The 25,070-nt window shown below is 37.9% G+C and overlaps 2 protein-coding genes across 2 annotated transcripts; both read right to left on the bottom strand.

The window, feature by feature from the left end:
* Positions 1–1,292: 1,292 nt before the first annotated feature.
* On the bottom strand, positions 1,293–9,361 carry LOC127409752 (proteasome assembly chaperone 4-like). The gene is made up of 3 exons (XM_051644518.1): positions 9,059–9,361; positions 6,551–6,626; positions 1,293–1,812 (listed from the first exon to the last, which is right to left on the bottom strand). Exons 1-3 carry the CDS (start codon positions 9,239–9,241, stop codon positions 1,691–1,693), a joined length of 381 nt encoding a protein of 126 aa, XP_051500478.1. The 5' UTR covers positions 9,242–9,361; the 3' UTR covers positions 1,293–1,690.
* A 2,132-nt stretch (positions 9,362–11,493) lies between these two features.
* On the bottom strand, positions 11,494–16,978 carry bphl (biphenyl hydrolase like). The gene is made up of 7 exons (XM_051644489.1): positions 16,807–16,978; positions 16,449–16,552; positions 16,137–16,303; positions 14,872–15,025; positions 14,632–14,763; positions 12,295–12,418; positions 11,494–12,070 (listed from the first exon to the last, which is right to left on the bottom strand). The coding sequence occupies exons 1-7, from the start codon at positions 16,887–16,889 to the stop codon at positions 11,980–11,982; spliced, it is 855 nt and encodes a 284-aa protein (XP_051500449.1). The 5' UTR covers positions 16,890–16,978; the 3' UTR covers positions 11,494–11,979.
* Between the last annotated feature and the right edge of the window lie 8,092 nt (positions 16,979–25,070).

Raw genomic sequence — 25,070 nt, forward strand, 5'->3', positions numbered from 1 at the left:
CATTATCAAACTATTATTTGTCAAAGTTTAGCATTTTTAAAATTGATTTGAAGTGTCAGTTTTTGCAGTTAATGTCATTATGTTTGCAATCAAACCTGACCATGGTGTTACAAAGAGAAGACACAGAATAAACATTTTTCTACCAATAATTTATTTCAAACATAAAAATTAAATAACTCAAAGTAAATGCATAATAATGTCAAGAAAAATAAATGAACTGCAAAATATAGTATAAAACAGAAACTTTCTATTGTAAAATTTTTTTGAAAACGTGTGTGTGTGTGTGTGTTATCGTCTCACCCCTTCATTTCTGAGTGTGTGTGTTTAGTATTGTGACCAAATATAAAAAAAGCTCTTTGTTATAGTCTCACCAGTTCATTTGTGTGTGTGTGAGTGTGTTTGTGTGTGAGTGGGTGTGTATGTTTAACGCTGAGGATGTTTTAGAGTCTCACCCTGTAATTTCTGTCTGTTTTTTTCTGAACTGTGGCTGATTTATAGATTGTATTTGACAGATAAAGAAAAAAATGCTCTGCTTTTTGCCATTTCCCATTCATTTTCAATGGTCGGTCAATTTTGACCGCAAATACCAAAGGTGTCCCTTTTTTTTTATGACCACTTAGACTTATCGAATCAAGTCCAACTTTTTATTGTATGTTCAGATGGCAAATTCAGTTAAAGTCCCAAAGTCTTGTACTGCTCAGTTAAAGGAAACCATTTTCTTTTAAATGAGGAAAATGTATTTAGGTGAAAAATGACAGAATACCATAGGAGGGTTAAAGTAAAGACTATTTTCATGACAGTTAAGATTTGCATTGTGGCATTATTTTCACGACAATTAAACACTTTATTCACAAATTCACATTACTGTAATGCAAAAAAGTTACTTTAAGTACAATTTTAAGTATACTTCATGGTAGTATTTTCTGTTTTGAATTTGTTTATTTTAATAAAACAATAGTTATTACGATTTTCATTACCGTTTTAGAATTGGAGGGAAAATAATGTCACAATGCAAAACATCTTAATGGTCCTAAAATACTTTTCTTTCTTTATGAAAAATATAAATTTTGCTTTGATTTTGAGGTGAAATATGACCCCAACATTTATTCGTGAGATTCATCTATACAATTTATGCATACATTCTAATTTGTGAAAGAGACAAACATTTTAAAGCATCATTTTTCTGTATTTGTGACTCTTGCTTGTCATTTTGAAGTCTGGAATTTCCTACATTTTAATGGTCCATTTTTAGACATTGCACATGTAAATAAATACCATTTTTTAATACAATGTAATTTGTTGATCATATTTTAATTCGAGAGTTTCAACAACATTTGACAAAAGAATTTCAAAGACTTTTCCAGGTTTGCGATTATGGGAGACTGCACTCACAAGGAAACATCCAGTCCATGAATATATTTTTACACAGAGCGTAATTAGAATACAATGATACTCACTATGGAAATTTCAATGACTTTTAACCATTTTACGAATTCCCTGATGTTTCCAGGTTTTGCATGTCAGCGGGACCTTCAAATACATTAAGAATCTCTTTATTAGAGTAGAAAACCCAGTGACTTTTGTTTCAAATATAATTGGACATTTAGCAAGTTGTAGGATTTTTTCTGACATTTATTGAGCCCCGTACAAAATAACCGTAGAAAAAAAAAAGTCCAAAAACAGTGGATGTTTAAAACTTGTCTGGATGAAGTTCCATCTCCTGTTTGATTCTGTTCTCCACCAACAGTAAGAGATTAGAGTCCGTCAGGGGTAAATTGTAACTTACAAATACCTGTTTCTTTGTCTTCTTTGCTGAGAAGAATGAGAGAGAGATAAACTAGGTGAGCACTTGGTTTGGCTATTAAAAGCAAAGATTTGTGAGGATTAGTCAGCAAAGTACTGCAGGCCGGGAAAGTTTATGTTTAAAATAAACTATATAACTGCGTTCGCAACCCATTTTACTTCCGTTGTGTGACATATTTCCAAGTGAAACAAGAAATTCAATGAGAAAAAGAAATGTAGGGCAGGACTTGATTGGACAGTGAAACATGCATTAAGTAAACAGAGGCTATTTTGTTTTATTTTAACTTCATCAGGGTTTCTGCAGGTTTTATGAAGCTACATTTAAGACCTTTTTCAAACCAACTAAAGATAGAATAAACAAGAGCTTAAGAAACAAACACTATGAGCAATATAAATCTGTATGTACATAAGTACGTATACATATATACACGCAATGCAGACAAACTGTACTGTAAACACTATCCATACTCTCTAGACAATATACACTGAAACATAATAAATACAATGAAAGTAGAGGGGGAACACACAGTGTCCACTCAAATACTGGTGGTGGCAGCAACAGCATATGGTATATATACCAGTATCTGACATGCAATAAAGTGTGGTACAAAAGGCTGAAAGTAGTGCAAAATGTTTCTTTCAGTTAGGTTTAAGTTCTTGTCCTGGAGGTGGTAGGAGGTGTCAGGGTGTTGAGGGGAAAAGCTGTTGCAGAGTCTTTGTGTTTTGGCCCATATGCTACGGTATCTCTTTTGAGATGGCAGCAGGCCAAAGAGTCTGTGGGAGGGGAGGAAGGGGTCCACTATGATGCAGACAGCATTTTTGGTAAATGTCTGTTATGGGTGGGAGCGAGAGTCAGATGGTTTTTTTGTTGTTGCTGTTTTCACAATGCGTTGCAAGGCTTTGCACCTGAAGCATTGCAGTTTCCAAACCAGGCGGTGATGCAGGTTGTTAGAATGCTCTCAATGGTTCCTCTGTAGAACGTGGTGATGATGGGGGGGGTGAGGTTTGCCTTCTTCAGTCGCTGTAGAAAGTGAAGACACTGCTGTGCTTTCTTAGTGAGTGAAGAGGTGCTGAGGGACCAAGTCAGATTGTCTGTGATGTGCAGATCCAGAAACTTGGTGCTCCTTACTCTCTCCACAGGGGACCCATTGATGTGCAGTGGGCGGTGGTTGGTGTATGACTTCCTGAAGTCAATGATTATCTCCTTTGTTTTTTCAACATTCAGAGACAGATTGTTGTTCTCGCACCAAACCACTAGACGCTTCACCTCGTCTCTGTATGGTGATTCGTCATCATTGCTGATGAGCCCCACTACCATGGTATCATCTGCAAATTTCATGGTGTGGTTTGTGCTGTGTTTAGTAGTACAGCGTTGTGGGGCTCCGGTGCTCAGTTTGATGGTGCTGGACTGGTTGCTGCCTATCCGGACTGCCTGAGGTCTCCCAGTCCAGAATCCAGTTACAGAGGGAGGTGCTGATGTTGTGTGTGCTCAGTTTCTCTGTAAGGTTATGAGGGATGATTGTATTGAATACTGAGCTAAAGTCTATGACCAGCATTCTGACATTACTGCTTTCAGTTCCAGGTGTGTTGAGGCCAGATGAAGGGTGATGGATATTGGCATCGTCAGTTGAGCAGTTGGGGCGATATGCAAATTGGAGAGAGTCGAGGTAGGGGGGCAATGAGGACTTGATGTGGCTCATGACTACTTTCTCAAAGCACTTCATGATGATCGGTGTGAGTGCTATGGGCCGGTATTCATTGAGGCATGATACACTTGACTTCTTCGGAACCGGAATGATGGTGGTGGTTTTAAAGCAGGCAGGAATGACATCTTGATTCAATGAGTTGTTAAAGATGTCAGTTAGGACATTCGCTAGCTGGTCAGCACATTCCTTGAGCACACGACCAGGTATGTTGTCTGGTCCAGCAGCCTTGCGTGGACTGACTCTAGTTAGTGCTTTCCTCACTTCAGCTGAAGACATCCTTGCTGGTATGCTCTTTGGTGCATCAATTAATGCATAGAAGTTGTTGAGCTTATCTGGCAGGGATGCAACAGTGTCACAGACCTGTGGAGTAATCTCATAGTCTGGGATGGCCTGATTTCCATTCCACATATGCCGCGTGTCCCTTGTGTCCATAAAGTGACCATGGATTTTATGTGCATGTGCACGTTTTGCGGTCTCGATGGCATGTGACAGGTTGACCCATGCAGTCTTCGGGGCAGCTTTGTCACCTGACCGGAATGCAGCATTGTGTGTTTTCAGCAGCGACCAGGTATCTGCATTCATCCATGGTTTATGGTTTGCCCATGTAATGATGAGGAGACAGTAACATCGTCTATGCACTTGCTAATGTAGCCGGACACAAATGCTGCAATCTTCTCCATGTTGATGGTGTTCCCAATTGTAGCTGCCTCTCTGAACATGCTCCTCTGGCCATACTCTGATCTGTTTGGGACAACCGGTTTTACACGTTTCAGCAGTGGTCTGTATGTTGGGATTAGCATGACAGAGATGTGGTCAGAAGAGCCTAGGTGGGGGCAGGGTGCTGCTCTGTATGCATCTCAAATGTTTGTGTAAAGTCCAAAGTATTTTCTCCTCTGGTTGCAAAGTTTACATACTGTTGAAACTTGGGAAAAACAGTCCTTAAGTCTGTATGTTTGAAATCTCCGGCAATACAGATGAAGCCGTCAGGGTGTGTGGTATGCAGATCACTAATTTCTCCATAAAGGGCACGCAGTACTTACTTTGAGTCAGCGCTGGGCAAATGTAAATAGCCACAATAATAACAGTAGTGAATTCTCTTGGCAGATAGAAGGATTTACAATTAACTGTCATGAATTCCACTAGCAAAGAGCAGTTCCTGGAGATTACAGCAGCATTCTCACACCAGTTCTTGTTGATGTAACACACAGCATCCCTCCACGGGTCTCTGTCCACTTGAAAACAGCTTAGGCCGTCTAACTGAATTGCTGAATCCAGGATGTTTTCTTTCAGCCATGTTTCAGTTAAAACTATGACACATCATAATTTTAACTCCTGTGCATACAGTTGTAGTTTTAGATGGTCCAATTTGTTATCCAGAGAGCGAAAGTTGGATAGTAACACTGATGGTAGAGACAGTGTGTATGGGTTAGCTCTGAGCTTAGCTTGGATTCCAGCCTTCTTACCCCGCTTCTGCTTCCTGTGTCACCACTTATGGCGTCGCCTCACACAGTTTGTTGCGTCAGGCAACTCCGCCGTCTTGGGGCCTGGTCCTCGTGCTAAGCCAAGGCTACTCAGCGTCTCCAGAAGTTCCTCTTGCAGCACATTTTCCGGGTGTTACTTGTGAAGAGTTTCCCCAATTTCCAGCAACGTTAGACTATCAAACACTAAGACTACATTTAACATAGAAACATTAAAGACGTTTACAACATTTAGCACCGTTTTCATCTTACTAGCACCGCCATCTTGTCATCTTGAATAAAATATAAGTTATCACCACCAAACGTGTAAAAACAAGAGTTTTATTCAAATACATTTGGTCATTAAATCTAGAAGCTCGACAAAAGGAGCATCTATGAATTTTTAAGCATCTATGATAAGAACCTCACTATAATTCTGCAATCTTAATCCCTAATGTCCTAGATTAGCCAATAATATATACATTTACAGAAATGTACACACTGTGCCACTCAGTTGACATGAGTCACGAACGGCAAAAAGACATGTCAAGGTTAGAGTCAGCACACAAGTGTGGATTATCTTTTGAATTATAGGTTGCGCTGTCTCCAAAATGCTCAGGTATGTTCAGGACATGATGTCAATGATGCATACCAAATTTCTTATAAATCTGACAATGCATTCAAAAGATATTTAACTTTAAGGTAAAAATCTATGTGCCAGAGAGGCTGTATGGCTGATATTGGAATCATTGAAATCCTCATGACCCAATGAATCCATAGACACCGAACTCATGATTTTAGGACATATGGTTCAAATGTAACGAGCAAAAATAGAAACTTTTCTAATTTCTTGAACCATAGGTGGTGCTGTCACCAAACTTAGCATGTACCCTCAGATCATGGTCCTGATGAAGCATACCAAGTTTCGTTTCAATACGACAAACCATTGGCAAGATATAGCCTCACTTCCTGTTTTATGTCGACCTTGTTAAATTTGTGTTAACGTAACTTTTCAACAATATCTAAAATCTAAATTTGGTATTATTCATTCTGTGCGGATCAGTCTGGAGATTATTTTGAGCCACTGTTTAGGCAAATTGGGCAAAGTTTGCAGAAATAGTAGCGAATAAACAATAAACGCCGTAATCCAAGATGGCGGCCAACGTAATGGGTGGAGTATAAATTTAAGCGGTCCATTAGTATCATCAGGAGGAGAGTAATTACATGCAAAAAGAATGTATAGGACAAATGGTTCAAAAGATGCGTGCAAAAGAAAAGTGAATTTTTGAACTGGTGGTGGCGCTAAAGAGTTTGTCCTACAGACCACAAATTTGGTATGGGGCTATTCATGCTCAAATTACTCTTCACTTTAAAACGACCTTAAACGCAACGAGAAACCAATCCCTCATGCAACATTTAATACCATGACCTTATGAATTTCAGACTTGTTGCTCCTTTTTAAGGCCTTAATTTAAGACCTTTTTAATACTTTTTTCAGACCTGCAGAAACCCTGTTCATGCATATTAATAACCCAAACTGAGAAATCATTTGATTCATTAAAGACAGCTGTAATATGTTCTTACTGAGTCTCTGTGCAAGAGAGTTTGGTGTGGTGTCTGACGTGTCACCCAGCACAAGAGTGGACAGAGGCATTGAACCCTGGGAACAAAAGAACAAAATTAATCACATTAGCAAAGTAACTCGTTCATGATACAGCAGCTTTCATTTTTGAAATCTTTGACGGATTTAAACAAAGACAAACAGAGAACAGAGATTACCATTTTGTGTATGTTTTTTTTAAAATACCCTTACAAAAAAGTAATATTTTTATATACTAAAAATGATGAGTTGGATTTACTTAAAATATACATGTAGAATTTTTACGTCACACTTTTTAAGTAAATTCAACTTATGATCAGTTTATGTCAGCATAACTAGAAAACCTTTGTTAGATACGGTATACATGAATGTATAAGTTCATTCAACTTTCTTAACTTAAAAAGGTATGTCACACAAATAAGATTTAACAAGTAATAGCACGTTGTTGTGCACTGGAAAGAGAGCACAACAGTCTGGTTCCAGGAGTAAAATTCCCATTCATTTATCCCATAGACGAATTGATTTTCAACGATAACTTATAAAAATTTAAAGACAGACCTACTGTGAGCTACGAGGTTGTTCACCGATGGTATATGCTTCTGTCGAAGCCATCCGTCTGTGTTATTTCAACTTCATTGTTTAAAAATTGTGTTTGATAGTGGAATTCATGGTAAACAACTACATTACCCATGGTACAGCAGAGAAAGATCCACCAATCAGAGAACAGCGGCCATCGAAACCCGCGAAACGTGCCTCTGAGCGAACGCCCACTCCCATGAATGACATAGTGGAGTTGGTCTCCCTTCACCCTTAAACTACTTCTATATTTGTACATATCGGAATATTTTGCAATAAACGTACAATATATTGTTTCTATACTTATAATAAACAACCTAAAATCAATAGTTTTATATATTCCCATCATTTTTTATTCAATGACATCATTCGCAATGCTTCATGGGATTGTAGTTCGTGCACTCATGAAAGACGGTAAAGTACACAGTCTTGTATATTTGTCTTTATGTCCACTTTTCAAACACTTTTTTGCTTCAAAACAAAGTTTGTAATGTTGTGATTCTCCTCGGAGCTGGTTGGTTCGGTTCATGGCTCATAACTCTTTTATGAAGGATTTTATGAAAAAGTCTATGGGGAAAAAATTATGTGGAAGAACAACTGAAAAAGTATCCGAGAACCAGTTTTTGTTAATATATTGTTACAACTGTAAAATCATAATCAGTTAATATGGGATCTGCTTCAAATAGTGTAAGAAGCTTTCAGAATCTTTAATTTTGTCATAATTATTTTTGACAGTATATTAAATTATGCTACTACCTAACTACATTCAGATTGATACTGCGGTTACTATGGTAAATCTTTGTCTTGCATGTTTTCTCCCTCAAATCAGATTATCCTTTGCATAAATAAAATTGATTAATATCTATAATATTGCCAAAGATCATCGGGGACCTGGGTAGCTCAGCAAGTATTGACGCTGACTGCCACCCCTAGAGTTGTGAGTTCGAATCCAGGGCATGCTGAGTGACTCCAGCCAGGTCTCCTAAGCAACCAAATTGGCCTGGTTGCTAGAGAGGGTAGAGTCACATGGGGTAACCTCCTCGTGGTCGTGATTAGTGGTTCTCGCTCTCAATGGGACGTATGGTAAGTTGTGTGTGGATCACGGAGAGTAGCATGAGCCTCCACATGCTGCGAGTCTCCGCGGTGTCATGCACAACGAGTCACATGATAAGATGCACGGATTGACGGTCTCAGAAGCGGAGGCAACTGAGACTTGTCCTCCGCCACCCGGATTGAGGCGAGTAGCCGCGCCACCACGAGGACCTACTAAGTAGTGGGAATTCCAAATTGGGGAGAAAAAGGGGATAACATTATATATATATATATATATATATATAAAGTTGAAGAAATGAATGAAAACGAACAGTCTTGGGTGTAATTCATTACTAAGTAATTAATTACTGTAATTAAATTACTTTGTCATTGAAAACACTAAAGTAAGGGATTACTCATAATTTTTCAGTAATTTAGTTACTTCTGATGTAATTGCGTTAAATACTGTATAGAGACTCTAGAACAATTCTATATTAAACAATAGTGAATTTAAAATAGAAATTTAAGGTCTAAAATGTCTGTGTTCTAATTTAACGCTGCCCCTTTAAATTCTCTGGCCAGTTCATGAATAATTTATTAGATTTTATAAGATTTATTTTAAAGAATTAAAAGAACAGTTTCATCTGGTTGATCAGGGTTTTAGGAAGTAATTAGTAATAAGTAATGCATTACTTTTCAGTACAGTAATCTAATTACACTGTAGAAAATGTAATTAGTAGTTAGTAATTCATTACTTTTTGTTTTAAGAGTAACTTACCCAACACTGAAAACGACTAATAAAGGAAATGTAAAAATAAATGGACACACTTTGTAATAGTGTTCAGAGTGAAATAAATGTGGACAATCAGACCAGCAGGACTCACATATTTACTGTTCATGGACACGGCGAGGTTGGACAGAACCGGGTTGGAACCAATCCAGAGGAAGAATCCACCGCTCATCTTCATCACATGAAAATGAACCTGCTGCTCCAGGATCTTCTCGCAGAAATCATGAACTGTGATGAGCTCCACAGCCGCCAGATCACTGCACTCACCGTTCTCCATACTCTCTATCCCGATCAAACTTCAATCAATGTTCAATTAATGCAGAAAACACGACATGAAAGAAACACATGACACATGAGTACCGTTCTTCTTCAACTCCGCATTAATGAGAGAGACGAGAGGCTTTTGCGGCACCTGCAGGACTGGCAGAAGAATACCGTAAAAGAAAATACCGCAGCCATATGGCAGTACATTTGGGCCAAAAATCATAAAGAATGTCCCAATGGTTGATTAATAAATTATCATTAAAGAGTCCCTGGGGTATAAGCCAGTGTTGGGCGTAAGGCATTACTAAGTAATTAAATTACCTTTTCATTAAAAAAAGTCAAGTAAGGGATTACTGTTAATTTTCAGTAATTTAGTTACTTCTGATGTAATTGCGTTAAATACTGTATAGACTATAGAACAATTCTATATAAAACAATAGTGAATTTAAAATAGAAATTTAACGTCTAATGTTAAAATATATGTTTTCTAATTTAACGCCGCCCCCTTAAATTCTTTGGCCAGGTCATGAATAATTTATTTGATTTTATATGATATATTTGAAAGAATTAAAAGAACAGTTTCATATCTATCCTTGTATTTTTCATCTGGTCGAGGTTGATAAGGGTTTTAGAAAGTAATTAGTAATAAGTAATGCAGAGTAATTAGTACAGTAATCTAATTACACTGTAGAAGATAGTAATTACTTTATATAAAAAAAAAAAGTAAAAAAAAAAAAAAAAAAAAAAAGAGTAAATTACCCAGCACTGGGGTATGGCAAGCCGTTTTGACAGTAATCACATTTGCACTAGTAAAAAGGTTCATTATTGATATCAGAAATTACGTCATCACTCGCAGAAATACACATTCTTGATATCAAAAATAGAATTTCCACTAGTAAAAACTTTAAATCTTGATATCTGTAATTGCATTTTTACTAGTAGAATTTCACAATGATCTGTCATTCACTCCTATTCAAAACGCAATTACAGATATCTACAATTAATTTCTTACTCATTTATATTCCAAATACACATACAGTATCAGCAATGCATTTCTTACTAGTAAAAATGATCATTTAATATATCAAGAATTAAATTGTTAATAGTGGGTGACTCCAGCCAGGTCTCCTAAGCAACCAAATTGGCCCGGTTGCTAGGGAGGGTAGAGTTACATAGGGTAACCTCCTCATGGTCGTGATTAGTGGTTCTCGCTCTCAATGGGGTGTGTGGTAAGTTGTGTGTGGATCGTGGAGAGTAGCATGAGCCTCCACATGCTGTGAGTCTCCGCGGTGTCATGCACAATGAGTCACGTGATAAGATAAGACGTGGAGGCAACTGAGACTTGTCCTCTGACACCCGGATTGAGGCGAGTAACCGCGCCACCACAAGGACCTACTAAGTAGTGGGGATTGGGCATTCCAATTTGGGAGAAAAGGGGATTAAAAAAATGTCTTATTAGTGGAAATGCACATTTGTTATATCAGTAATGTGATTTTTACTAGTAAGAAAGCCATTTTAGATGTCTTTAATTGTTCTCCAATTTATTGGTATTTGAAATTCATTTCCAGATATCGGAAATACCAAATTTACCATGTTGAAACACATTTACAGATATCAAAAATTAGCATTTCCACTAGATGTAATTCAATTGTTGATATCAGGAATGTATATTTTTACTAGTAACAATGTAATTAACAGTATAAAAAATTAGCATTTTTACTAGTCAGAAACACATTGCTGATACTGTATGTGTATTTGGAATTTAAACGAGTAAGAAATTAATTGTAGATATCTGTAACTGTGTTTTGAATAGGAGTGAATGACAGATCATTGTGAAATTCTACTAGTAAAAATGCAATTACAGATATCAAGATTTAAAGTTTTTACTAGTAGAAATTCTATTTTTGATATCATAAATGTGTATTTCTGCAAGTGATGATGTAATTTCTGATATCAAGAATTAGTGTTCTAATTATACCAACAATTCATTTCCTGCGAATGATTAAAAGTCAAAGAGGCTTGCCATACTGCGGGACACAGTTATCCTCTGCTCCAAAATAATGAGAAAGACAAGAGGCTTTTGCGGCACTTGCAGGACTGGCGAAAGTATACAGTAAAAAAATATAGCAGCCATATGGCAGTATATTTAGGCCAAAAATCATAAAGTTGTGAGTTCAAATCGATTAATAAATTATCATTAAAGTGTCCCTGGTTGACACATTTAACCCCACTTTTATAAAACTTTCACAGTTATTGTAAAGTTTATACTTGAGTTTACAAACAACAACTGACATAAGTTTTAGTAAAATTATTTAAATTTCAGCTGACATAAGTTTGAATCCAGCTCACATTGTACTCTAGTCACTTAGTCTTACTATAGTAAAACCATGGTAAATCATCATAAAGTCAGGTTATATAATAAGCGAACTGCGAGTTATTTTGGATTAAAGTGTTTGCAGCACAATAAATTATCAACACAATAAATCTAGTAAAATGTGATGTATCCTAAACATGTATTTACACAGTTTTTAAGAAACAGCACATTAATAATAATAATATGCATTTTGATTAAAACTGTGCGGACAATTAAATGACAAAACAAACCTTTTTTAATTGAAAAGAATAACTGAACGCTGGTCTTCTAATGAGCATGACAGCAGTTTATTGTCAATGTCCATGATGATTCGCTGGAAAAGAGACAATAACATCCTTCTTTCCTCCTGTGGACACTAAACCCCTGTAGTCTTTAAGTCATTCAGACAGAAATTCTTCCACCAGTGTGTTAAACTCACTGGCATAACGCAAGTGCAAATTATGCTTCCCTTCTGGCATTACATGCAACCTGAGAGACAGAAAAACAGTCTATTAGCACACAGCAAACATAATATGATATCATAATATTAATATAATTAATATGTATTTATTAAATTAATAAAAATATTAAACAATGTACAGTATATACAGAATATACAAAATATTAATATAATTAATATGATACACTATGCAAATAATTAATGCATTATGGTCTATTGGAGCTGCAGGAAACTGTATCACTGACTGTCTCACCGTGAGCCTTTAATATTCTGCAGAAGGAATTGTGGGTGAAAAGAGGGCACCATTGGGTCTTTGGCTCCGTGGACAATCAGCGTTGGACAGGAGATCATCTGCAACATCTCCCTACATATATTACCTAAGATGAAAATTCAAAAATATTACAATTTTCTATTTAACTTCCATTAACTATTTATGCTCGGATGGGCCCACCGGCGGGCCTGTGAGAAAAACAATCATCAAAATATGAATAACTACAGTCTTGACCAACACATAATAGGTATCGTTTGAAAGCTTAGAAGCTCTACTTTCCAATGCATGTAGACATTATGATCAAAACTGAACAAGTGCTTTGAAATTTGCAGACAAATCAGAAGTGTTCAGTTTTAATAATTCTTTTTTATTTTTCAATTTGGAATTCCCAATTCCCAATGCACTCTAAGTCGTCATGGTGGCATAGTGACTTGCCTCAATCCGGGTGGCGGAGGACAAATGTAATTTGCCCCGTGTCTGAGGCTGTCAACCCACGCATCTTGTCACGTGGCTTGTTGAGCGCGTTACCACGGAGACGTAGGCATCCACGCACAACTCGCCACGCGCCCCACCGAGAGCGAACCACATTATAGTGACCACGAGGAGGTTACCCCATGTGACTCTACCCTCTCTAGCAACCGGGCCAATTTGGTTGCTTAGGAGACCTGGCTGGAGTCACTCAGCATGCCCTGGATTCGAACTCACGACTCCAGGGGTGATAGTCAGCGTCTTTACCACTGAACTACCCAGACCCCCATTTTTATAATTTATTTAAAAATAGTGTACTGTACATATTATTGCAATCTGTATTCAGTAAAAACATCAAGCTGATCAAATAGTCATGTGTCATATGTTGTTGGAAAGCTCTCAAAGAGTAGAATACAACCAGCCCATTTGTTTTAATCACTGTCAAAAATATAGCGAGTAACAGCTAAGTATATTTATTTGACAATTATGTTGTTGTTGCTTATATGCCGCGTTTTCGCTTATAACTTCACAAAACATAAACGGAACATAAAATATCACATATCATTATTTAGAGGAGGTGATTATCTTTCAAACGAGTCCACACACAAGGTAATCAGATGCATAGATCATTAGATAATCCACATGAAGCACAATGTTACATATGACCACCAGGAGATGGCGCCAAATACATGACACAGACTCAATGATGACTCAAATGACACAGAATGAAACTCATTCTGTGAAATCTCATTACTAAAATCATGTCTGCATGCTATGCAAACCTTTAGTCATTGTTGTGTTTGCATGTGTAATTAGTTCTTATGTACAATTATTATGTTTTATTTGTTTGGAGAGGCTTTTGGACACTATGATAAATTATTTTTTGGTAATGTTATAACTTTTGATTGCTTTGTCGTATCAACACAAAATTTTCTCAGATACAGTTGACATGATTGGGAACAAAACAAAATACATTTTTTGGAGCCACCTTATTTGCACCCAGAGATATATAATGTCAAATCATTTTAAAAAAAGTACATTTTTGGCTCTTTTTTATATATTTTTTTACAATATTTTAGCAGTTTCTTAAGCTGAGAGTCTCAGAATGTATCATAATCTATATCTTTAAAAAATATGAAGTTTTCTTTACAATGATTCCAAACACTTGAACCACCTTGTTTTTTTTTACCTTTAATTTTGGGTATGCCACTGAAAAAGAACATCTATATAAACACCTTCAGAGCTTAAAGGGTTAACAGATTAAATATTAAATAGATACTGATAACTAATAATTATTGTGTTTAAAATTGTTGTTTTGTCTAAAAAAATAAAAACATTCAGACGAAAGCTCCAATAAAGAATTTAAAATGTTTCAAGGTAAATGAGGCATTAAGACACTACTATGTACAGCAAACTATAAATTATAACTCTAGAAAAAGACTATTTCGCAGGTTACTTTTGTAGCTTGGCATTTTTCTTTACAGTTTTAAGGAAAAATAATAAACTCTGATATTATCGGCTTCTAAAATCGGCTTAATCAGACTGATGCTGATCATTTTCAAAAAGGTTAGTTTTGCCTAATACTGACATAAAACGGATAGAGGTTATTCACAGACAACGACAATACAATATCTAGAGAGTAGGGTGGCCGAAGACTGATACAATGACGATATAATGCTTAATATCTTATTATCCATTAACAAAATTGTTGGTAAATTTAGGAAGGGGGACTAAACACAAGGGGGACAAAAATTCTGTTAACTGTCAAGCATGAACCATTTTCAGTCGATGCAAATAGGCTCAAAATTGGGCTGAGATATCAGCATTATACAGTACGTCTCTAATTCTTACCCTTTGGGTTGTGTGTAAACTGTATGATGCCGTCAACCCATCTCTCCCAGGTCTCACGAAAGTATCGAGCACCGTACATCTCTTCCATTGGCCGTCTCATTCGCTCACTCCATAATGACACATCACGGATTGCTGAAACACACACATACTTAAAACGTTTAACGCGATGGTGCATGCCAGAGGAAACTGAGACAATCTCGCTTTAAGTGTTTATAACAGCAGGATATTCTCTCCTCTTACATCTATAGATCTGAACATCCTCCTCAGAAACATAGGCATTGGAGCCCCAAACCACCATCTTCTGAATGAGGGTGGGATTCAATGCAGCCGCTATCAGAGCCGTGATACCACCATCACTCCAACCTAACAGAGAAAACCTACTGAAGCCCAGAGACTAGAGACACAGAGAGATAGAAAGATTAATAAACTTTCACGTTATAAGAACAAAGATTCTGCCATTGATTGATATTAAAGAGATATTTCAGTCAAAAATGAAAATTCTGTCATCATTTACTCACCCTCATGCTGTTCCAAACCTGACTTTATTTCTTCTTTCAGTAGAACACAAAAAGAGATTTTTGAAGAATTTTCAAGCTGCTATTTTAAATGCAATTTCAAGCTCCAAAAAGCGACAAAAAAAACCACATAAAAGTATCATAAAAGTAGTCTATACGACTCAAGCATTAGATTGGCGCTATAACAAAGGCAAAAGTGTTTTGGGCCATAACTCCATATGACATGAACCATATGTCGCAGACTCAAGTGCCTTAACTGAAACATGTCCTCCACCACCCGGATTGAGGTGAGTCACCGCGCCACCACGAGGACCTACTAAGTAGTGGGAATTGGGCATTCTAAATTGGGGAGAAAAGGGGACATTTTGCAGGCATTTTGCCCTTCTTTCTGTCTCTGTTTACGAGCCGAGTGAGCACCAGTTGGCGGGGCCATGGGTGCGATGATTTTAAAACAGGCGTCGATGTTGTTGATGTAGAGGCTGTCTTGAATTAATGAGTACCCCAAGTGACGTAGAGTTGTCGCAGAAGTAGAGAACAAGGCGTTTTTGCAGCTTGGTTTCAATAAATGCTTTTATTGCATTGGGGATTAAGTTTTGAGTTCTGGAATTTACATTATTTTTTATAGTAGAATGGCCTCTTATGTGTCAAAATATCAAGGAAAATTTGATTCCACGTGACATGACCCCTTTAAATCTCATTCACGTTTGCGCACAATCAAACCAATAGTGGTTGGTGTCACCGACTGAAAACCTGGTACAACTGGTCTGATCTCACACAAAGCTATCATTTGACATCAGAAGCCTTGGAATATAGTGCACATGTTTTTATGGTGCTTTTTCGGAGCTTGACAACCCCTGGACACTGTACGTGTCCAAAATGTATCCTATTGTGTTACACAGAAGAAGTCATACAGCTCTATAAGGGTAGTAAATGATTACAGATTCATTCATTTTTGGGTGAACTATTTCTGTTTAAATCTTTTGTTCATACTTGCATTAAATCCACTGCGTCTTTGGCATCTCTGTGGAAGAAGTCCATAGGGAAATCTCTGTCTGGGGGCCATGAGCGCCCGTAGCCCCTCGGGTCCCATGCCACCACCGTAAGACATCTCTTATCCAGTTTCTCAAGCTGTGGGGCAAAATCAGTCTGCCCACTTCCTGTAACCACATCAAAGAGTACAGAAATGACATGTTTCACACATATTCTCATGTGTTCTGTTCTGGCATCATGCCTTCTACTGGTCCTTACAGAACATATAAATTCTGCATGAATATGTTATAATATTGTGATACTATATCAGACCTAAAGCTCCAGGCAGCAGCAGTACAGTGTGTTTGCCATCTCCAGTGCGCTGATAGTAAAGATCAACTCCATTCACTGACTTCTTACCAGAAGAGACAAACATACTGTGATTTAGAGATGAAAATAAAATGAGTTAGTTTCATAATGAGCAATTTACCATCCAAACAACAACTGCTGTTTGCAAACTTTTAAATGCCCATCAAACACACACACACACACAAGATCCTAGCTGTATTCAATGAAAGAGTGTTTTTACTGATATAATGATCTGGTTATTATTATATTTGTCATCAAATCACTCAATGCACAGGACTTGCTAAATAAGTGCATGTCTGTTTCTCGTGATCTCAAATTTTACCTGTAGAATCGTGTCTCTGATAAACCTCTTCTGACGATACTTGACAAGCAAAGTCCAGCTCGAATGCAAATAAATGTAGACATATCAGCAGATATATATAAAATCTGCACTTAAAGTAAACAACATTTAAATACGCAAAATTGCAGCGAAAGTGCGAGTGTCAACAGTCTGCGCGTTTATTTGGGATGAAGGAGGAAACCTTTATTTCCGCTTCAGCAGATTCCACACACAGGCATTTTGGACCGTGAAAAACGATTGTTTGCATAGTTAAAATGATCAATAATTGGTACGTCAGTCAGGCTAAACTGATTTAATATCATTGTAATGTTAGAAAAACTCTAGTTGTCCACCTGAAATGAACAAAACGATAAACAGTACAATATTAAAATGGTTTTAAAAAATCTATATTATTGGCTAAAATAAAATCTATTTTTTAAATTCTAAATTAAAAAAAATAAAACTTTAACGGCATTGAGCAAGAGAGGGAACTCTTATATTTAATAATACAATAAACAACAACAATAATATGCTTATATGAACACAGTGTAATATTATAAAATATCGACGAATAATGTATGGTAGCCTAATGGACATTGCCGTTTTTATTAACTTTGCACAATATACACTCACGAACACACACACACACACACACACATATATATACACACACATATACATACAGTTGAAGTCAGTTTACATACACCTCAGCCAAATACATTTAAACTCAGTTTTTCACAAGTCCTGACATTTAATCGTTGAGAACATTCCCTGTCTGAGGTCAGTTTGGATCACTACTTTATTTTAAGAATGTGAAATGTCAGAATAATAGTAGAGAGAATGATTTATTTATTTCATCACATTCCCAGTGGGTCAGAAGTTTACAAACACTTTGTTATATTTGGTAGCATTGCCTTTAAATTGTTTAACTTGGGTCAAATGTTTTGGGTAACCTTCCACAAGCTTCTCACAATAAGTTGCTGGAATTTTGTCCCATTCCTCCAGACAGAACTGGTGTAACTGAGTCAGGTTTGTAGGCCTCATTGCTTGCACACACTTTTTCAGTTCTGCCCACAAATGTTCTATCGGATTGAGGTCAGGGCTTTGTGATGTCAAGGTATTGGAGTGGCCTTTGTTATCCTTAAGCCATTTTGCCACAACTTTGGAGGTATGCTTGGGGTCATTGTCCATTTGGAAGACCCATTTGCGACGAGCTTTAACTTCCTGGCTGATGTCTTGAGATGTTGCTTCAATAATTACCTATTTTGTGAAGTGCACCAGTACCTCCTGCAGCAAAGCACCCCCACAACATGATGCTTCACAGTTGGGATGGTATTCTTCGGCTTGCAAGCCTCACCCTTTTTCCTCCAAACATAACAATGGTCATTATGTCCAAACAGTTCAATTTTTGGTTCATCAGACCAGAGGACATTTCTCCAAAAAGTAAGATCTTTGTCCCCATGTGCACTTGCAAACTGTAGTCTGGCTTTTTTATGGCGGTTTTGGAGTATTGGCTTCTTCCTTGCTGAGCAGCCTTTCAGGTTATGTCAATATAGGACCCATTTTACTGTGGATATAGATACTTGTCTACCTGTTTCCTTCAGCATCTTCACAAGGTCCTTTGCTGTTGTTCTGGGATTGATTTTTGCACCAAACTACGTTCATCTCTAGGAGACAGAATGTGTCTCCTTCCTGAGCGGCATGATGGCTGTGTGGTCCCATGGTGTTTATACTTGCGTACTATTGTTTGTACAGATGAACGTGGTACCTTCAGGTGTTTGGAAATTGCTCCCAAGGATGAACCAGACTTGTGGAGATCCACAATTTTTTTTCTGAGGTCTTGGCTGATTTCTTTTGATTTTCTGCCTATGAAGTCAAGCAAAGAGGCACTGAGTTTGAAGGTAGGCCTTAAAATACATCCACAGGTACACCTCCAATTTACAGACAGACAGACAGATATATAGACAGATATAGATGGGGTTTATATGGCCGTCTGATGATGAGTGTTTTCTCTGCAGGTGTGTAACTTCCTGTCTGCCAGTGATGGGAGCTGGAGGGACTTCCTGTGTGATCAGAATCCAGTATCAGACATTCACTCTCCATTCAGCCAAAACCCTCACTGGGACAGTACAGTACTGACTGTACAAATGTGTGTGTGGTAATATGTTTGATAAATATTAAGTCATTTATAGTTAAGGTAACATGTATATAAATTGTGTCCAGGGTACCAGATAAGTGGATCTTTCAACAGCTCCAGTTCATTGGTCTCACCTCCCTCCCCTTTCATACCAGACACAAGCATGAGGTCAGCAGAGGTCATGGCACTCTCAAGTAAATGGTCTGCACTTATATGGTGCTTTTTTTAACCTTAGCGGTTCCAAAGCTTTACACTGTGACTCATTCACACACTCACACACCAGTGACAGCAGAGCTGCCATGTTAGGCGCTAGCCTGCCATTGGGAGCAACTTGGTTCAGTGTCTTGCCCAAGGACACTTTGGCATGTGGAGTCATGTGGGCCAGGAATCGAACCACCAACCCTGTGATTAGTGGCTAACCCACTCTACCACCTGAGCCACAACTGCACACACACACACACACACACACACACACACAAACTCTCTCTCTCTCTCTCTCTCACAAACACACACACACACACACACTCTTACACTCACACCAACACACACTCACAGACACACACAAACTCTCTCACACACACCAACTCTCTCTCTCACACACACACCCACAAACACACACTCTTACACTCACACAAACACACACTCACAGACACACACAAACTCTCTCACACACACACACACACATTGGTTTAGCTATCCTTATGAGGACTCTCCATAGACATAATTATTTTTATACTGTACAAACTATAGATTCTATCCCCTAACCCTACCCCTAAACCTAACCCTCACAAAAAACATAAAATGTTAAAAAAACAATTTAAAATGCCATTTCCCTTGTGAGGACCGCTGGCTGGTCCTCACAACACAGGTGATCTCAGGTTTTAGTATCCTTGTGGGGACATTTGGTCCCCACAAGGATAGTAAAACCTGTACATCCCCCCCCCCCCCTCACACACACACACACACACACACACACACACACACACTCTCTCTCTCTCTCTCTCACACACACACACACACACACACTCTCTCTCTCTCTCTCTCTCTCTCTCACACACATTCACACAAACAAACAAACACACACACACACACACACACACACACTCACACAAAAACAAACTCACACTCACAGACACAAACTAACACACAATTTTAACACCTTAGTAACCTCCTAGCAAAAACTCCAAACACCATAGCAATAGCCTAGCAACCAATTTAAACACCTTAGTAACCTCCTAGCCACTGCCTAGAAACCTAGAACACCATTGCAGCCACCTAGCAGCAGCTTAGCAACCACTCCAAATACCATAGCAACCAACTAGCAACAGGCTAGTGTAAAAGGGGTACAAAACCAAACTATTTGTTCCGGTGTCGGATTCCAATAGAATGGCCCCTTGAAGGTCTCTGCGTTGTTCTGTCTTTTCTGAGCACTGAAGCAATTATTGTTAATTTACACTTTACAAATTGATTCCGTTATTCATTTTATCTGACTCCAATTTTATATTAATCTGCCTCCAATTTAAGTTGACCTCTAATTTAGATTACAGCTCTAATTAACTTCTGATCATTATTTTAATTTGATCTTTTTAAGTTATTGATTACTCTGAATCATCTTAATTTTCATTATCCTTTCATTCGGGTCTGGTTGTCGCTTAGAGTCATATGCCGGCCGATTAATTACATAGATCTCACAGACACAAAATCGCCAGCCCGTTCATAGTCAGCAGTTGCAGGGTTTACTAATATCATCTGGTTCGGCCGCCTACTGCTTGCTCATAACCAGATGATAGTTTTATTTAGTCACGTTTCATAAAACTTGCTAAGACGGTGATAAGCAGTGACTGGTAGTCTTACGTGGTTTTCTCCTATTCATAAGCTCCAGTAATGATCATTATCCTGGACATAAGTTTGCGTAACAAAAGATGTCCCTCGAATCTAGCGGTGATAAATGATTTCGGATGAATACAGAATAAATCAAATAATAACAATTTATTTGCCAGGAAGGATTTAAAATGTAAGTTACAAAATCAATCAAAGCCAGTTTCACACATGATCAGAATAAATAAACATTTCTAAAAATAAAAGACAAGTCAAAGAAACATACCTGACAAAACTACATGCAACGGCAAAGCATGGGAGATCTGCTTACAGATTCCCCGAGCTTCTTGCCAACTTTCCTTAAATACCCAGACAGAATAAACATTGTGTACCAAATGGTATTATCCTTTGAACAATGAGAATTTGGGGGTGAATGGGTTCTTGACCTCCTGGGGTTTAACCTGTTAACATACAGGAGATCATTTAAATTGTAGGTCAAGGAGGGGGATAGACCTCCAGAATTATGCAGTATTTGGCAAAGACCTATAGTTTTATCAGCATGGGAAAGAGACCACTATACCAGTCGCACAGAGACCTCTTAAATGATATCAAACACATACAGTTGCATTCTTTGTTTTCATGGTATTTGTTATATTTTTACATATAAATCTTGTGTCTTTTGTGTTGGTCCAGAGCTGATGAAGGGGAGAAGGGGGAGAGAGAAGAAGGGGCAGCAAGGTGATTTGCAATTTATCACACTGTGGTGATATTCAGGTGTAGATTTCAGCTTTTGTGAGAGAGTTCTATGACGTTGATTCTCGCAGATTTCTTTGACTTTTACTGGAAATGGTGCCTTTTGGGTGTAGACATCCTGGTGCCAGCCACTGCCTAGAAACCACTTCATATATCATAGCAACCAATCAGAACATTTTAATAGCCTCCTCACCACTGCCTAGAAACCACTTCAAACACCATTACAACCAACTAGCAACAGCCTAGCAACCAATTAAACACCTTAGTTGTCTCCTAGCCACTGCCTAAAAACCTCAAACACCATAGCAACAGCCCAACAAACACTTCAAACACCATAGCAGCAACAGCCTAGCAAACACTCCAAACATCTTAGTAACCCCCTAGCCACTGCTTAGAAACCACTTCACACATTATAGCAACCAACTATCAACAGCCTAACAACCCATTTAAACATCTTAGTAACCTCCTAGCCACTGCTTAGAAACTACTTCAAACATTATAGCAACCAACTAACAAAAGCCTAGCAAACACTCCAAACATCTTAGTAACCCCCTAGCCACTGCTGAGAAACCACTTCAAACATTATAGCAACCAATTAGCAACAGCCTAGCAACCAATCCAAACATCTTAGTAAACTCCTAGCCACTGCTTGGAAACTACTTCAAACATTATAGCAACCAATTAGCGACAGCATAGCAACCAATACAAATATCTTAGTAACACTCCAAACACCATAGCAACAGCCTAGCAAACACTTCAAACACCAGAGCAACAACAGCCTAGCAAACACTCCAAACATCTTAGTAACCCCCTAGCCACTGCTTAGAAACCACTCCAAACATTATAGCAACCAATTAGCGACAGCCTAGCAACCAATCCAAACATCTTAGTAACACTCCAAACACCATAGCAACAGCCTAGCAAACACTCCAAACACCAGAGCAACAACAGCCTAGCAAACACTCCAAACATCTTAGTAACCCCCTAGCCACTGCTTAGAAACCACTTCACACATTACAGCAACCAACTATCAACAGCCTAACAACCAATTTAAACATCTTAGTAACCTCCTAGCCACTGCTTAGAAACTACTTCAAACATTATAGCAACCAACTAACAAAAGCCTAGCAAACACTCCAAACATCTTAGTAACCCCCTAGCCACTGCTGAGAAACCACTTCAAACATTATAGCAACCAATTAGCAACAGCCTAGCAACCAATCCAAACATCTTAGTAAACTCCTAGCCACTGCTTGGAAACTACTTCAAACATTATAGCAACCAATTAGCGACAGCCTAGCAACCAATCCAAACATCTTAGTAACACTCCAAACACCATAGCAACAGCCTAGCAAACACTCCAAACACCAGAGCAACAACAGCCTAGCAAACACTCCAAACATCTTAGTAACCCCCTAACCACTGCTTAGAAATCACTTCAAACATTATAGCAACCGACTAGCAACAGCCTAGCAAACACTCCAAACATCTTAGTAACCCCCTAGCCACTGCTTAGAAACCGCTTCAAAATTTATGGCAACCAATTAGCAACAGCCTAGCAACCAATCCAAACATCTTAGGAACCTTCTAGCCACTGCCTAGAAACCACTTCGAACAACATAACCAACTAGCAACAGCCAAGCAACCAATTAAAACACCTTAGTTACCTCCTAGCCAATTGCCTAAAAACCTCAAACACCATAGTAACAGCCTAGCAAACACTCCAAACATCATAGCAACAGCCTAGCAAACACTCCAAACACCATAGCAACAGCAGCCTAGCAAACACTACAAACATCTTAGTAACCTCCTAACCACTGCTTAGAAACTACTTCAAACATTATAGCAACCAACTAGCAACAGCCTAGCAACCACTCCAAACACCTTAGTAACTTCCAAGCCACTGGTTAGAAACTACTTCAAACATTATAGCAACCAACTAGCAACAGCCTAGCAACCACTCCAAACATCTTAGTAACCACCAAGCCACTCCCTAGAAACCTAGAACACCATAACAACCACCTAGCAACCAAACACCTTAGTAATCTCCTAGCCACTGCCTAGAAACCTCAAACACCATAGCAACAGCCTAGCAACCATTTAAACACCTTAGTAACCTCTTAGCCACTGCCTAGAAACCTCAAACACCACAGCAACAGCCTAGCAACCAATCCAAACATCTAAGTAACCTCCTAGCCACTGCTTAGAAACCTAGAACACCATTGCAGCCATTATTGCGAGGGAACACAAAACTTATTAAGAGGGCAAGCAAAACTTATTGGGAAGAAATGTAAAACTTATTGCAATAGTACCACAGTAGGCCTACTAATACAGGAAAACAAACACTATGGTAATACAATTTGTGTTTATTTTGATTTTACTACAAGTTCCATGGTATTTTTAGTAAAACGATAGTAACCACAAAATTAACCATGGTTAATCTATAGTAAAACCATGGTTACTATATGGATACAGTATACCGAATTAAAACCATGGTTTCCACCCAAAAAAAAAAACATGGTTACTTAACATACTTTTCATAGTTACCACAATATTACAATAGTAAAACCATGGTTTCCTTCAAACAAACAAAAAAAAAAATAAAAACATGGTTAGCCTATGTAACAATTCTCTTCTTAATGGAAAGGAGGAAGTGGGAGACAGCGAGATCCAACTCAAAAAGGTACTTTTTATTTTTACAAAAACAAACTCGCGTTTCAGCGTAATTTTAATAGTAGCACAGACTTAGTGTGTGTGGCAGCTCTCTCTCCTCACTGACATCTGGCTCGCTCTTAAACGCCGTCACCACTCTCACTGCAATGACAAACAGCTGTTAGAGTCCATCATTGCCAGGTGATGATCCTTACTGTTCTCATCTCCTAATCTCGCTTTCCATTCACAAGCCGGCACTCAACCACACCCACACCCACACCCCCACCACCACAGCCTACAACAATCATGGTTACTACAATATTACTATAGAAAAAACATGACTGTAGTTACTACAGTCTACAATATTGGTAGCACTTTATTATAAGGTTACATTTGTTAAAGTTAGTACATGCATTAGTTATCATTAACTTACAATGAACAAAATATTTACAATGTTTCTTAATCTTTGTTAATAAAAACATTTTCACTGTTAATGTTAGTTCATAGTACAATAACTAATGTTAACATATACAACTTTTGATTTTAATCATGTTGAAATTAACATGAAACATGATTAATAAATGCTTTAGTCCATGTTTACTAATGTTAACAAATGTAACCTTATTTTAGTGTCATCACAATTATAATTTTTATAACCATAATTTTCGTTTTCCTGTATTATCACTGTGGTTTCACTATGAACATCATGGTTAAAATATGGTTACTGTAGTAAAACCATGGTAAACTTATTGTGAGGGAATGCAAGCTATTTCAGAAAATAAAAAAAATCTCGCCCTGTCCCTTTAAGCGGCTCCGTAGGAAAGTAAAAAAAACAGAACGTTATAAATAGGGATGGGAATCGTTAGGAATTTTACGATTCCGGTTCCGATTCCTCTTAACGGTTCCA

Source organism: Myxocyprinus asiaticus, chromosome 19 (genome assembly GCF_019703515.2).
Source record: "Myxocyprinus asiaticus isolate MX2 ecotype Aquarium Trade chromosome 19, UBuf_Myxa_2, whole genome shotgun sequence".
Classification (NCBI taxonomy): Eukaryota; Metazoa; Chordata; class Actinopteri; order Cypriniformes; family Catostomidae; genus Myxocyprinus; species Myxocyprinus asiaticus.

Excerpts from the sequence above, each read along its gene's own strand:
- bphl (XM_051644489.1), bottom strand. The coding sequence starts at position 16,889 with ATGTCTACATTTATTTGCATTCGAGCTGGACTTTGCTTGTCAAGTATC. Across the intron at positions 16,553-16,806 it reads TCAGAGACACGATTCTACAG|TATGTTTGTCTCTTCTGGTA; the intron begins GTAAAATTTGAG and ends TCTAAATCACAG. Across the intron at positions 14,764-14,871 it reads GGATGTTCAGATCTATAGAT|CAATCCGTGATGTGTCATTA; the intron begins GTAAGAGGAGAG and ends TGTGTGTTTCAG.
- LOC127409752 (XM_051644518.1), bottom strand. The coding sequence starts at position 9,241 with ATGGAGAACGGTGAGTGCAGTGATCTGGCGGCTGTGGAGCTCATCACA. Across the intron at positions 6,627-9,058 it reads TGTCCATGAACAGTAAATAT|GGTTCAATGCCTCTGTCCAC; the intron begins GTGAGTCCTGCT and ends TTTTGTTCCCAG. Across the intron at positions 1,813-6,550 it reads CTCTCTTGCACAGAGACTCA|CAAAGAAGACAAAGAAACAG; the intron begins GTAAGAACATAT and ends CATTCTTCTCAG.